This window comes from Drosophila sulfurigaster, chromosome 3 (genome assembly GCF_023558435.1).
Source record: "Drosophila sulfurigaster albostrigata strain 15112-1811.04 chromosome 3, ASM2355843v2, whole genome shotgun sequence".
NCBI classification, from domain to species: Eukaryota; Metazoa; Arthropoda; class Insecta; order Diptera; family Drosophilidae; genus Drosophila; species Drosophila sulfurigaster.
This window is the reverse complement of record NC_084883.1, coordinates 4,663,142-4,676,268: the sequence shown is the minus strand read 5'-3', so window position 1 is coordinate 4,676,268 and position 13,127 is coordinate 4,663,142. Positions and strand designations below refer to the sequence as shown.

At 32.9% G+C, this 13,127-nt stretch overlaps 5 protein-coding genes and 2 non-coding genes across 7 annotated transcripts; 5 read left to right on the top strand and 2 right to left on the bottom strand.

Annotated features, from left to right (window-relative positions):
• The first annotated feature begins 873 nt into the window (after positions 1-873).
• Positions 874-946, top strand: Trnak-cuu (transfer RNA lysine (anticodon CUU)). The gene has a single exon. It is a non-coding gene; the product is annotated as a tRNA-Lys (tRNA).
• Positions 947-1,290: 344 nt separating this feature from the next.
• On the bottom strand, positions 1,291-1,363 carry Trnar-acg (transfer RNA arginine (anticodon ACG)). Its single transcript has one exon. It is a non-coding gene; the product is annotated as a tRNA-Arg (tRNA).
• A 984-nt stretch (positions 1,364-2,347) lies between these two features.
• On the top strand, positions 2,348-3,172 carry LOC133843073 (macrophage mannose receptor 1). The gene is made up of 2 exons (XM_062276446.1): positions 2,348-2,482; positions 2,548-3,172. Exons 1-2 carry the CDS (start codon positions 2,363-2,365, stop codon positions 2,884-2,886), a joined length of 459 nt encoding a protein of 152 aa, XP_062132430.1. The 5' UTR covers positions 2,348-2,362; the 3' UTR covers positions 2,887-3,172.
• Positions 3,173-7,269: 4,097 nt separating this feature from the next.
• LOC133843477 (uncharacterized) lies at positions 7,270-7,872 on the top strand. The gene is made up of 2 exons (XM_062277049.1): positions 7,270-7,437; positions 7,501-7,872. The coding sequence occupies exons 1-2, from the start codon at positions 7,285-7,287 to the stop codon at positions 7,852-7,854; spliced, it is 507 nt and encodes a 168-aa protein (XP_062133033.1). The 5' UTR covers positions 7,270-7,284; the 3' UTR covers positions 7,855-7,872.
• A 1,322-nt stretch (positions 7,873-9,194) lies between these two features.
• LOC133842710 (uncharacterized) lies at positions 9,195-9,860 on the top strand. The gene is made up of 2 exons (XM_062275917.1): positions 9,195-9,436; positions 9,498-9,860. The coding sequence occupies exons 1-2, from the start codon at positions 9,212-9,214 to the stop codon at positions 9,828-9,830; spliced, it is 558 nt and encodes a 185-aa protein (XP_062131901.1). The 5' UTR covers positions 9,195-9,211; the 3' UTR covers positions 9,831-9,860.
• Positions 9,861-11,143: 1,283 nt separating this feature from the next.
• On the top strand, positions 11,144-11,825 carry LOC133843588 (uncharacterized). Its single transcript, XM_062277209.1, has 2 exons — positions 11,144-11,315; positions 11,379-11,825. The coding sequence occupies exons 1-2, from the start codon at positions 11,163-11,165 to the stop codon at positions 11,718-11,720; spliced, it is 495 nt and encodes a 164-aa protein (XP_062133193.1). The 5' UTR covers positions 11,144-11,162; the 3' UTR covers positions 11,721-11,825.
• Positions 11,826-12,156: 331 nt separating this feature from the next.
• LOC133842207 (snaclec alboaggregin-D subunit beta) lies at positions 12,157-12,819 on the bottom strand. The gene is made up of 3 exons (XM_062275216.1): positions 12,709-12,819; positions 12,540-12,648; positions 12,157-12,484 (listed from the first exon to the last, which is right to left on the bottom strand). Exons 1-3 carry the CDS (start codon positions 12,793-12,795, stop codon positions 12,219-12,221), a joined length of 462 nt encoding a protein of 153 aa, XP_062131200.1. The 5' UTR covers positions 12,796-12,819; the 3' UTR covers positions 12,157-12,218.
• Positions 12,820-13,127: the final 308 nt, after the last annotated feature.

Here is a 13,127-nt window from a genome sequence, read left to right as displayed (position 1 = left end):
GCATAAATTAAGTGGAAGCAGCAGCAGCATCAGTAGCAAAAGAAGCAAAATAAGTAAAAGGAGCAGCCATTGGCCCTTAGCCTTAGCCCTGTCGCATGGTGCATTTATTCTGCGTGACTTTTGTTGTCAGTTTTGCCCTCTTCTCTCCGTCTGGTGTTATTGTCCTTGCCGTTGTTGTCGTCGTCGTTGTTGTCCTCGTCCTTTGCACTCAACTTCCTGCAGCAGTGGCCAATTTAATTGCAATTTTTCCTGCAGCCAACGTCAAAGACAAATAACCAAAGCTAATAGATCATGTCATCTTGTCAACAAGTTTTACAATCTAATTGCGCACATTCAACAAGAGCATCTCAATTTGTGCGTCAAACAGAGAACTTTATTTATTCTATGGCGATGCCTTTGTTGCATTATTTATCTTTAATACTAGAATAACTTTTCGAAGTAACTTAAGTGACCAAGTTGTAATAACGTTAATTTAATAAAATTTATCGAAATAAGTTGTACTAAAAAAAGGTATCAATTATTATTAAATTATGTAAACTCTGTAAAAGCAAATTAAGCTTCGACAAGTCGCATATGTTAAAAACTTAAACTTATATTTGTAAATATAAATTTAATTAAAAATAAAAAAGTAATTATGTATTTCGAACTTAAAAACTCTGAAGAAATGATCGATAAAAAAAAAGATTGTCTGAAGATCACACAATTTATTTGCTATTAAAAACGGGAACAACAACTGTATTTATTTTACCTGTTTTAATTATACATAATTCTATAATTATTTTCAGAAACTCTTCGTAGTCTTAAAAATAGATCATTTGTTCTGCGATCGCTACTAAAAATGCTTCAAGAGTTGTAGAAAATTTTGGTTCAACTGCCCGGCTAGCTCAGTCGGTAGAGCATGAGACTCTTAATCTCAGGGTCGTGGGTTCGAGCCCCACGTTGGGCGCAACACAACTTTTTATTGAATTTTTCGGTAATATCAAAACAATAGTAATATTAAAAATAATGTATTAAATTAAAGAATTTAAATTAATAAAACAGTGTAAAATATATGATCGATTGCGTTTTCCGTTTTAGTACAATAATTTCGCTCACGATTATTGAGAATTTCTTCAAATTTTTTCTGAATCGATGACAGTCATGAAAAAAATTCAATTGTTTTAACCTACACGGAATATTACAATTTTGTATCACAACACAAAAAGGGAATCTTAATCTGTAATAAAATAATAAAAAGGCAAAATATTTCCATATCGAAACAGTGACATCAACATAACAAATAAAAAAGATCGATCCTGCCAGGAGTCGAACCTGGAATCTTCTGATCCGTAGTCAGACGCGTTATCCATTGCGCCACAGGACCCACGAAACTCAAGCCAACTATCATTAGTCAGCAAATTAGTTAAAACTTCTTACATACATATCGTATTGTATCCAAACATACATACATACATATGTGTTTGTCTAAAAATACATTTGTAAATTTATTTTTAGACTTTAACAAGGTCGTGATTTTGAAGTTGTAAAGTAGCTTTTAATTACGCAGTGATAACTTTGAGCTATCGAAATGAAAGATTCGAGATAACAGCAATTTAGTTGAAACGTTTGCCACTAGCATGACCTTCTCAACAAAAGGAACAAGTTAGTTTTATGCTGCAGTGGCAAATGCAAATGGCATGCCATTCAAACAAACAGAAATCATATTATCCATACGTCCCGTTCGCCGCACGCATTCACATTCACATACACAGTAGTGGCAGCAATTTTTGATTTTATATCCGACACAACCCTCCCGAACAAAAACGCAGCGATCTGTACGATGTGCTTGCCCATTTCATTCTTGTTGTCCAATCCCAATGGGACTCGTAAACAGTTTGGCCAAAGAAGGAAAAAATTGCGAAGCTGAGCAAAACTTGCAATGCAAGTCGATGAGGGTGCCCAGGCACAACCCCTAATATCCTAGCTAGGAAACAGCACAGCAGTGGCAATTGCCAATCCTTGACCCGTCATAACGTCTCCTTCGTTGCTGCTGCTGCTGCTGGTGTGTTCTGACAGCACAGTTAAATGAGATATGCTTTTACATTTTTTCGATAAATTTCGTGGCACCCCTGCACTCAGTACGGAGCACTGGATAACATTATTAGCGCAAAAGTTTGCCATAAAAATAGCAAACGGATTTACCCAACGCTTAAAATTGAGATTTACTGTAAGCAAAATTTATGGCAAACGCCAAAAAACTAATGAAAGCAAAAGAATAACTTAGATTTCGAGCTTATCGAATGACATTGATGGATGCACCAGGCAATTAGCTTTTGTGCTTAATGGTATAAAAAGGAAATGACTCGCTCGATATATTTACAAAATGAAATTTCTAGGTCTCGGACTACTTTGTTTACTCGGTGCTCCAGCATGGGCTGATTTGGAACCTTTTCCAACCTTAACGTATCAATATGGAAACTATTTACTATCCGTTGTTAATAAGGTAACACACAATCATTATTTGCAGTTAATTAGGTCGTTCATCCAACTCTTTTCTTATCATTTCAGTTGAATTGGTATGAAGCAACGGCAGCTTGTGCCAGATATGGTTACTCCTTGGCATCGATTCCCAGCCAAAGGGCTCAGACTCGAATATATTACGCGATTCTCAGTTCGGGTTTTCAAAAAATACTGACCGAACCAGTCTGGACTTCTGGCTCGAATCAGGCCAATGGCGTTCAATGGAGTTGGTCTTCAACTGGTAATACAATTACTTACCGTAACTTTGCTGAGGCACCATATTCATATGTGTATAATTGCCTGGCTTTGGATGCAGTTTCCGGATTGTGGAGTGATATAAACTGCACGGAAAAACGTTACTTTGTTTGCGAAAAACGATGTGCATAAAGAGTACACTTAATTCACTTATCAAAATAATCAATGAAATCGTTCGTGTGTATTTTAAATTCAACGGTTAGGAGCTTAAGTGTTTTTCCATAGCTGCCAGCTTTTGCACGCGACCAAGTAAAGCTTTCAGTGAGCTTTCAAAGCTGTTTAACAAAAATAGAATGAGGTAGCTGTTGTCAACCAGCGAGATTTCCATTGATAAAAAAATTTGTTGTAGAGCATGACCGAATAGGAAATACTCTTTTCAAATAAATGGTTTGAAATTTGATCCACACTTTATTTTCCAGAATAATTAATCGAATAGAAAGATTTTAATGTACAGATTACTTTGTTTATACGTTTTAAAATATTGTGACCTTAGAAAAATTATTTATATAACGTTTTTGTAAATGAATAACAATTAATATAAATATGTATTTATGTAATATTCGTTTCACCAAAATTAGATAAATATTATATAATTATTGAGTTCATGCTATGTGCAGTTAATTGTAGAATATTAAATGTAACGTTTAGGATGATTCTAATTTACAGATTTTTAATTCTACAATATTCTGAAATATATAGATTATGCTTACATATATAGAAATTTAATTTATCAGAGTGTGATATAGGTACATTACGTATAATGTAAACTTATAATAAATAATATAAATTAAATTTTAAAACCATTTCTGTCATCTATCATTTAATTTTCTTTTTGGTTTTTCTTGTAAATTTCACTTTAAGGTAAACAACTCTTTAAGAATTTGGTGATATAAGAACAAATATTTAATTTATTCTAATTTAAATAATAGCCTTTAAGTATAACAATATATTTAATAAAATATACGTTGTTTAGAGATATATTAGTTTCTAATTCTCTTTCGACAAAAGTTGCAAGATAACAAAATTGCTTGCTGTTCACTTACATTAAAATATTCTTCAATCTTTTAACTAATATAATTTCTTTAAATCGTATATAGCCGTAGGCATATTCCCTACTTAAATGACATTGATAAATGTTCTGAGTAATTAGCTTTAATTGCCTAAACCTATATAAAAGGAATGCAATCCATAATATTCTTGACAATATGAAGTTTTTTTGTGGTTGGTATTTTCTGTCTACTTTGCACGGTTGTCTGGGCTGAAGGTGATGTTACATCGGCCAATGAGAAAGACGCGGACCCAGAAGTTGTGTCTATAAAAATATTTACCTATGAAGACGACACCTATGGAATAGGCCTATACGAAAAGGTAAAAGCTTAAATAATCTCGAAGAATATGATTTACTATTTACATATTTTTTTAGGTGAACTGGCATCAGGCCGAACTCCTTTGTGCATCCCAGAGCTCTACATTAGTTAGCCTTACGTCAGAAATTCTTTACAATGGGATACTAGAATGGATTCGATCTATGGCCAATGACGATTTGCCCACAATTGCTGAAGAGTCCATTTGGACTTCTGGAAGCAATTTGGCAGACGACTCCCCTGTATTATTGGCAGGGAACTGGAAGACCCGTTTATTACAACAATTTCAGGAATAAATCGTATTCTCAATCAGGTTGTATTGGATTCAATGCTGTGACTGGCTACTGGACTGAGCTTGAATGTAGAGAATCGCATTATTTCATGTGTCAAAAATATTCAAAGCAAATATGCTAACAACACAAAAATTATAAGAAATCATTTAGACTGTCGTCAAATGAGTAAAATTTCGGCATTTTAAATAATAATAATAATAATAATCCCAATTGCGATCCTATTTAAATAATTCGGTAATTACTAATAGGGATCAAATAAAATGAAACGATAAGCAAAAAAATATCTGTAATAGTCAGTAGAACACAATAAACGAGAAAAAAAAGTAAGAAAGCTACAGTCGAGTTTGCTCGACTATGAGATACCCGCTACCCATTTTGAATAAAAGAAAACCAGAGCGGTGTTATTCATAGCATATACTACATTTATATACCTCAAAAATACTAAAATACGCCAAAAGATGTATTTCGTATATTGATGTAATACTACATTGTGAGATATAGTACAGATTGTGAGCCAAAGCAACTAAGATCCGTAATAAGAAGGCGTTTTTCCCATACAAAAGAATTTCTTATATATGGTACCTCTACATTTTGTATATATCAAAATGCGACTCTAGCTTTAAAATTGAACTTGTTATTCGATTTTTGTCGATCAGCGGGACCGGAAGTATGCGTGCCAAAACAAGTGCTGTCGAAAAAAAATTATATCTCTGTCATTTGAGATCTAGGTGTTCATACGGACAGACGAACATGGCTATATCGACCCGGCTATTGACCCTGATCAAGAATATATATAATTTGTATACTTAACTTATAAGCATATTTATCATAATATCGTTATCAAATTTTCAGAAATTAATATTACTGTAGCTCTAAACTTTATTTGAATGATTTCTAAAACGATTTTGATCTGCGAGTAAAAATAACAAGTGACCTTAATATTATATATATTCATCACTACTTATAGGGGTTGATTGATATTCAGGCACGGATAAAAATAAAGATCACATATTCTTCATTTGGTTAGAAATGCGTTATTAAGTTTTTAATTTCTTTAGTACACTATGGCTTTCTGGTATAAAAACGCAATATTTTTAAACGATGCCAGTCACAACGCAAGATATATCCCGAGCTGTAGTGATCGCGATAATAAAGTGATTTTGTTAAAATTTCTACTACCAAAACGGTATCTAAAATTATTATATTTATAAGGTATTAAAAAAATTTGAAATAAAGGTGAGTTACATAATTTTAACTTAGAATCTTTGGAATGTTATGTTACTTACGTTTTAGTCCCTAATTTATTTAATTACCAGCTTATCATATGACATTGATGAATGTCCCATGTAATTACCTAAATGTTCAATATTACCTCTAATAGTATAAAAGAGAATTCGACTCGTTCAAATCCTCACAAAATGAAGTTCATAGCTCTTTGTATACTTTATTTGCTCAGTGCGGTGGCCTGGGCTCTTGAGCCCTTTGAATACGTGGACGAAGAATTTGATATTTTTGGTGCCAACAATGATTCAGATCCATTGTCGATATCAACCCCCTTTCTCTATCTTAGTGATCCCTATGTATTATCAATCACTAAAAAAGGTGAGAATTAGTTATAAATAAAATAAGTTATTCCAAATGTATTTTCTACTATTTTCAGCTCAATTGGTTTGAAGCCACCGCAGCATGTGCTGCAAGAGGCTTTACCTTGGTCTCGATTGAAAGTTTAACCAAACAACAAGCACTGTACAAAACTATCGCTGGATCGGGTATCCAAAATCAGATGTACGAACCTGTTTGGACTTCGGGCTCGAATTTGGCAAACGGTGCCGTCTGGAGTTGGTATTCAACCGGTTATCCTTTGACCTATCGCAATTTCCGGAATCAATATGTGGAAAGTGATTATCGTTGCTTGGCTTATAATGCGATCAATGGTCGTTGGACACCTGAAATTTGCAGCTCCAAGCGTTACTTCATTTGCGAATGTGCATAATGTTTTGAAAATAATACATATAATATATTCATTTGGTGTTGGTATCGAAAAATATAATAAAACTTTCTGATTGCAAATAAAGTTGAAGATGGCATTATTTTTAGATCCTTTTTCTACATTTTTCAAAATTTACAAATATTTTTAGTTAGATTAGATGTTATAGTAGGGTCTGGTATATTTTGTCAATTTATTGGGAGAAGGGGGCGTGGCAAAATTTTGAAACAAATTTGATCTGCGGGCAGTATTATCTACGGGTCTTAGTTGCTTTGCCTGAAAGTCCGTTAAATTTTGCACTCTATAGTATAGTATTTCTTATATGTAGTACAAATCAATATAAAATTATACGATTTGGCACATTTTTAGTATTTTTGCGGTATATTATTTATTTATGGCTTAAGAATAATACTTTTATTCAAAATGTATAGAGGGTATCTTCCTCTCGACTGTAACTTTTTTACTTGATTTTGAATATATAACGATTAATATTAAGTGGATTAACAAAACTCATGCCCAATCATTATATTTTAGCAGAGAAAATATTTTTTCTTTCTTTTATTGTTTTGTTCGAAATAAAAAAAAATTTCTAATTGTCCTTTGTAAGAAATTACACAAAATGCGTTCAAACACTTAAAGGTATATAAGAAACATTAAATTTCGCATTGAAAGTGTTCCTCTAAATGTAAAATGCATGATGAAGATATATTTTTAAATATATTTGCATTTAAAAGCCTTTAGGTTACATGATTGATGATAAACTTTTAGTTGGGCATTAGGAATTCTTTCTAAATCTTTGAATGACATTGATAAATGTACCTGAGAATTAGCCTTAATTTGTGACAACTATATAAAAGCCGAATGCACTCATTGTATTCTTCACAAAATGAAGTATTTAGGGTTTACTATTCTCTTTCTGCTCTGCACTGTGTCCTGGGCTGAGGATGAAGAGCTTCAGGATGAGGAAGCTCCTTTGCCTATAGCTCTAGACATCTTCACCATCGAAGACACTACTTATGGAATCTCTCTATACGACAAAGTAAATTTGAAAGTTACTTCCAAATGCTTAAAATGTATTTACGTTAACTAATTTTTTATTTAGGTGAGCTGGTTTCAGGCTGAGCTCATTTGCAGAGGAGCTGGTTACACTCTAGCGGATATTCCAACCGACACCGATCAAGACAGCATTAAAACACTTTTGCTTGGGAGTGGTCTTGATTTAAGTTCATATTCCGACGACTCACTTTGGACCTCAGGGACAAATCTAGGATCGTGGGGTCATTATGTTTGGCAATCTACTGGACAACGCATTACCTATAATGAGTTTCTTGTAAACCCACCTACAGACCATCCATTTTGCATTGGCTATAATATCGCAACTGGCTATTGGAACCATTATTATTGTCGGGATGAACGTTATTTCATCTGCAAACTATTTACAAAGGCAACATGTTGATTAGTTAAATAACACAAATGGAGTAACATTTATCTGACGGAATATTATACTATATATCACATTAAAACTTCATATTTGCAATCAGAAGTTAAATATTTTGTTTTAATACTATATGATTAATTTAATTCAAGTCTTCATATTTTCAGATGATATAAACTTAAGGTTACTAACGTTACTAAGTTACTTAGGTAAGACTTAAGTTTTTTATTTTGAAGTTTTTTACTGTTTCTAAATGCAAGAACAACATTTATATTATTTATTATATTCATGAACTTGACAAAATACATTTTGTTTTTGCTTATCAAATGTGTAAATATATATTTTATTTTTTCAATTAGTACATTTAGCACCATATTCATATATTTATACAATATGCTCAATTGAACACCGAATCCTACACTTTTTCTTTGGGATATCCTTGAATTTTTATTTTTAATGTAGTAATGTGTTGTTACATTCTTCTAAACTCACGCATTGTCACGGGCTTATGGCTGTATTTGAAAACCAATTTCGGAGCCCCGTTCTTACAATGGAATGTTGCTTTTTTTATATTCTTCTCTTATATACTATTTAAGAAATCATTGCATTGCAATGAGTTTAATTTGATATTCTGTTGTTTAGTTACTTTTCACGTTCTTTCGAATTGCATCAAACAAAATGAATGAAAAGGAAAGGATAATACAAATTCTATAAAGTATTAATTTAAAACGTCGTTGAATCCAGACTTTATAGGGTAGAACTCATAATTTTCAGAAGTTGTTTACTGTTGGAGCCAAGCCTTCTACTCTATGGGTACAAGTAAGAAAGCTACAGTCTAGTGTGCTCGACTGTGAAATATCCACTACTCATTTTGAATAAAAACAAAATAGTGCAGTATTCATTTTAAAATATATACTAAATTGGTATACCCAAAAATTCTGAAAATATACCAAAGGTTGTATTTGGTATATTGACATAGTACTACATTAAAAAAATGGTAAAAATTATATCTCTATCTTTCATAGTCTCTGAGATCTCGATATCCACACGGACAGACGGACAGGCAGACAGACGGGCATGCCTTTATCGTCTCGGCTGTTGACGCTGATCAAGAATATATACTTTATAGTATCATTAATGCCTCCTTCTGTCAGTAACATACAATTCTTGACAGCACAACGTTAAAATACCCCTCTAACCTATGGGTAGCGGGTATAAAAATGTTAAGTAAAGACAATAATCATCTAAAAAATATTGTCATTTAGTTAAATGTAAACCAAATTGAATGACAATGATGGATTTACCAGTCGATTAGCAAAAGTTGTAGCTTTGGATTACGGTATAAAAAGGGGTTTTTATTCCTCACTATTCTTACAAAATGAAATTAATAGTTCTCGGTCTACTTTATTTGCTCTGGGCTGTCGCATTGGCAGATGATCCTGAGGACCCATCAGATGAGGTTGATGGAGATGAGATTGACGATGAAGATGAGATTGACGATGAAGACGAGATTTCCGGGACTGAATTCATCGATCATTCACAGCCATGGCCAGTATCGTTTTTCTACGTTGAAGATCCATTTGTACTATCAATCACTAGAAAGGTGAGCATCAATTAAAAATAGAATAAGTAGTCCGTAATAATATATTCATTATTAATCTCAGCTCAATTGGTTTGAGGCGACCGCAGCCTGTGCTGCGAGAGACTTCTCCTTAGTCTCCATTGGAAGTTTAAGCAAGCAGAGACTGCTGTATAACACTATTATTAAATCTGGTCTTCAGTATCAAATGAACGAGCCAGTCTGGACTTCAGGATCCAATTTGGCAAATCATGCCGTGTGGAGCTGGTATTCAACTGGAAGATTTTTCACCTACCGCAATTTCCAGGATCAGAATGTTTATGCTGAAGATCGTTGCATGGCTTATAACACACTCAGCGGTCGTTGGACCGCCGAACTTTGCACTGCCAAACGTTATTTCATTTGCGAGTGTGCCTAAAATATGAATATTTAGTTTACGAATACAAAATGAATTTTCTGATTGCAAATAAAATAAATATGAATTTAAAGCACAACTAACATTTTAAAATCTGAATTGCAATTGCTACATTCGAGTGTGCTCGACTTTGGGGTACCCGTTATCCACCAACAATAAAAGCAAACGGCGTGGTATTACTCTATAAATATACCAAATACCAAAAAAAAAAAAAACTAAAATATATCAAAGACTATATTTGGCATTACAATAAATGATTTGACACAGTCGTTATAGCCATATTAAATTATTTCTTAAATAACTTCTCAAATTTTCATCTGATCGCAACCAAATTTTTACTTTTTTACTTTTTACCGGGATTTTGTTAACCAAAATAGAAGAATACTTTAATACTCGACACCGAAATTCTTGAGACCAGAATCAAAGCAAAATACCATTTGTATACCCGATACCCATAGGGTAGAAAGGTATTATAACCTTGTGCCGCCAGGAAATGTATCTAACAGGCATAAGGAGGCATCTCCGTCCCTATAAAGAATATATATTCTTGATCAGCGTCAACATTCGAGACGATCCAGCCAACTCCATATGTCCGTCTGTCCATATGAACACCTAGATCTCAGAGGCTATAAAAGATAGAGCTATACTTTTTCTTTGACAGAATTTGTGATGTTTGCACGCAGACCAAGTTTGTTTCAAATTTTTACCACGTCCACTTTCGCCCCCGTAAATTGACAAAACTCGAATAACAAGCGTTATTTTAAAGCTAGAGTCGAATTTTACAAAATATACAATAATACAATAATATCTATAGTAATTTTAATTCCTGAAAATTTGGTTGCGATCAGATAAAAATTGTCGAAGTTAGTAAAGAAATACTTTTGGATGGACAAAAACGCCTACTTACTAGGGGTCCTAGTTGCTTTGGTTAACAATCTGGTATACAATTATATATTGTGTGTAGTACCATATCTATATACCATTTGCAATATTTTTTTTTTATCATTTTTCTATATATTTTTTGGTATATTTAAAAAAAAATACCTTGATATTTTGTTTTTATTCAAATTGTGTAGAGGGTATCTAACAGTAGAGTGTGCTTTCTTACTTAATAATGTATGAAAGATGAAATTTTTTTCGATAATTTTGTCAATTTATTTGAACATGCCGTTTATTAACCAACATTAATTATATTCAGTTTAAATTATTTGTCTTGATAATACTTTCAAAATACTTATCACTTCTTCAAATGACAGTGATTAATGCCCTTGGAAATTACCTTTTATTTGGGACAACTATATAAAAAGCCATGAAACTCATTGTATTCTTCACAAAATGAAGTATTTAGGGTTAACTATTCTCTTTCTGCTCTGCACTGTCTCCTGGGCTGAGGATGAAGAACTTCAGGATGAGGAAGCTCCTCTACCTATCGCTCTAAGCATCTTCACCATCGATGACGATTCTTATGGAATCTCACTATACGACAAAGTAAATTTGAAAGTTACTTCCAAATGCTTATAATGTATTTACGTTAACTAATTAATGATTTAGGTGAGCTGGTTTCAGGCTGAGCTCATTTGCAGAGGAGCTGGTTACACTCTACTGGATATTCCAAACGACACCATTCAAGACGACATAAAAACAATTTTGCTTAAGAGTGGTCTTGATTTAAGTTTCCAATCAATTTGGACCTCAGGCACAAATCTAGGATCTAGTCATTATGTTTGGCAATCTACTGGACAACGCATTACCTATAATAATTTCCTTGAAAACCCACCTACAGACCATCCATTTTGCATTGGCTATAATGTCACAACTAATTATTGGCACCATCATTATTGTCGGGATGAACGTTATTTCATCTGCAAACAATTTACAACGGCAACATGTTAGTCAAATGGGGTAAAACTTATCAATTGCTAATAGTTTTGATGACGGAATACTATATATCGTATTAAAACTATATCTTATTAAAAGACATTTGCAATCAGAAGTAAATGGCATGATTGTTTTATTTTATGAATGTGGTCTTTAAGAACGTTATTTGCCTTTTGAAATTAACAACTTTTAAAATAATATGTAGGCATTCAATTAAGTATAGGAAAAATAAAAATGAATTTGCTAAGATATATTATATTAAATATTGTTAATATTGCTTAAAATATTTACAAATTATGACGTCGCAAATGATTAGACAGGTCGAAAATATTTAAAAAGTCAAAAATTTAACTATATTATTTTAGGTTCTTTGTCTACTGACGTAAATGCATTAATATAAATGATTTTAAAAATAAATAAAAACTTATTTAAGGCTTTCGGTTATTTTTAATAATTTTCATTATTCCAAACTTGTAAGTTTTCTTACATATATCAAAATTATTTTTAGTTCATTTAAATAAATATAGGTTCCACAGCTGCATTAGAGTCGCACTTTGATTCGCATACAAAAAAGTATTTATGGTTACAGTCTTCGCTGTACCACTCATTATTCTCAGCCATAACGAGGCAGGCTTCCTCTCCAGTCAAAGCGGATGTGGGTTCATTTTCTGCCCACCTCTTGTAGCCAAAAGGTAATCCTGCACCTGGCCAATTCCATGTGCTTATATCGCCGAGGTTATTTCCTCCTAACCAGAATTTTTCTCGACCCAATAAATAAGCTAAAATAAGAGTTTTTTTTATAAGCAACTTGATAAATTTAAGATATTTTCATACCGATCTCACTTATGCTGCTTATCACTTTGAAATGACTCTGAATATTGGGAACCGAAGCCAAAGTCATGTTGGAGCGATTGCAAATAAGTTGCGCCCTGAACCAATTAACCTGGGAATAAAATCAGTTATTTGCAAAGTTATGTCTTAACTGCGAGATATTATGACTCACCTTTGTATAAGTCACTGTGATATATTTCGGTTTCTGACAATAGCTCATCTGAAGCAGTCCGAGAATCAGGAACAGACGAAACAACATTTTGGCTGGAAAGTCGGTAGGTAATTAAATCTTTCTTTCCCATTTAGTCGCTATTTATATGGGGATGATAAAAATCGCATCAAGAGTCATTTAAAAAGCAATTAGTTGAGAGCGTAGAGATAAAAATGAATAGAACATTGTTTCTAGGAAAATATAAAATATTTATTCAATAGCAAAAATCGTTAACACTCTACAAACTTGTGTCCCTTATAACTTATGTGTAAAAAATGCTAAGACTGCACATTAGGCTAGATACTAGTGCAGCTCTTGACATTTAGTAGTTTAAATATTTATTCAGTTAATCTATAGCTATTTTTGTTGCTAGCTCTATA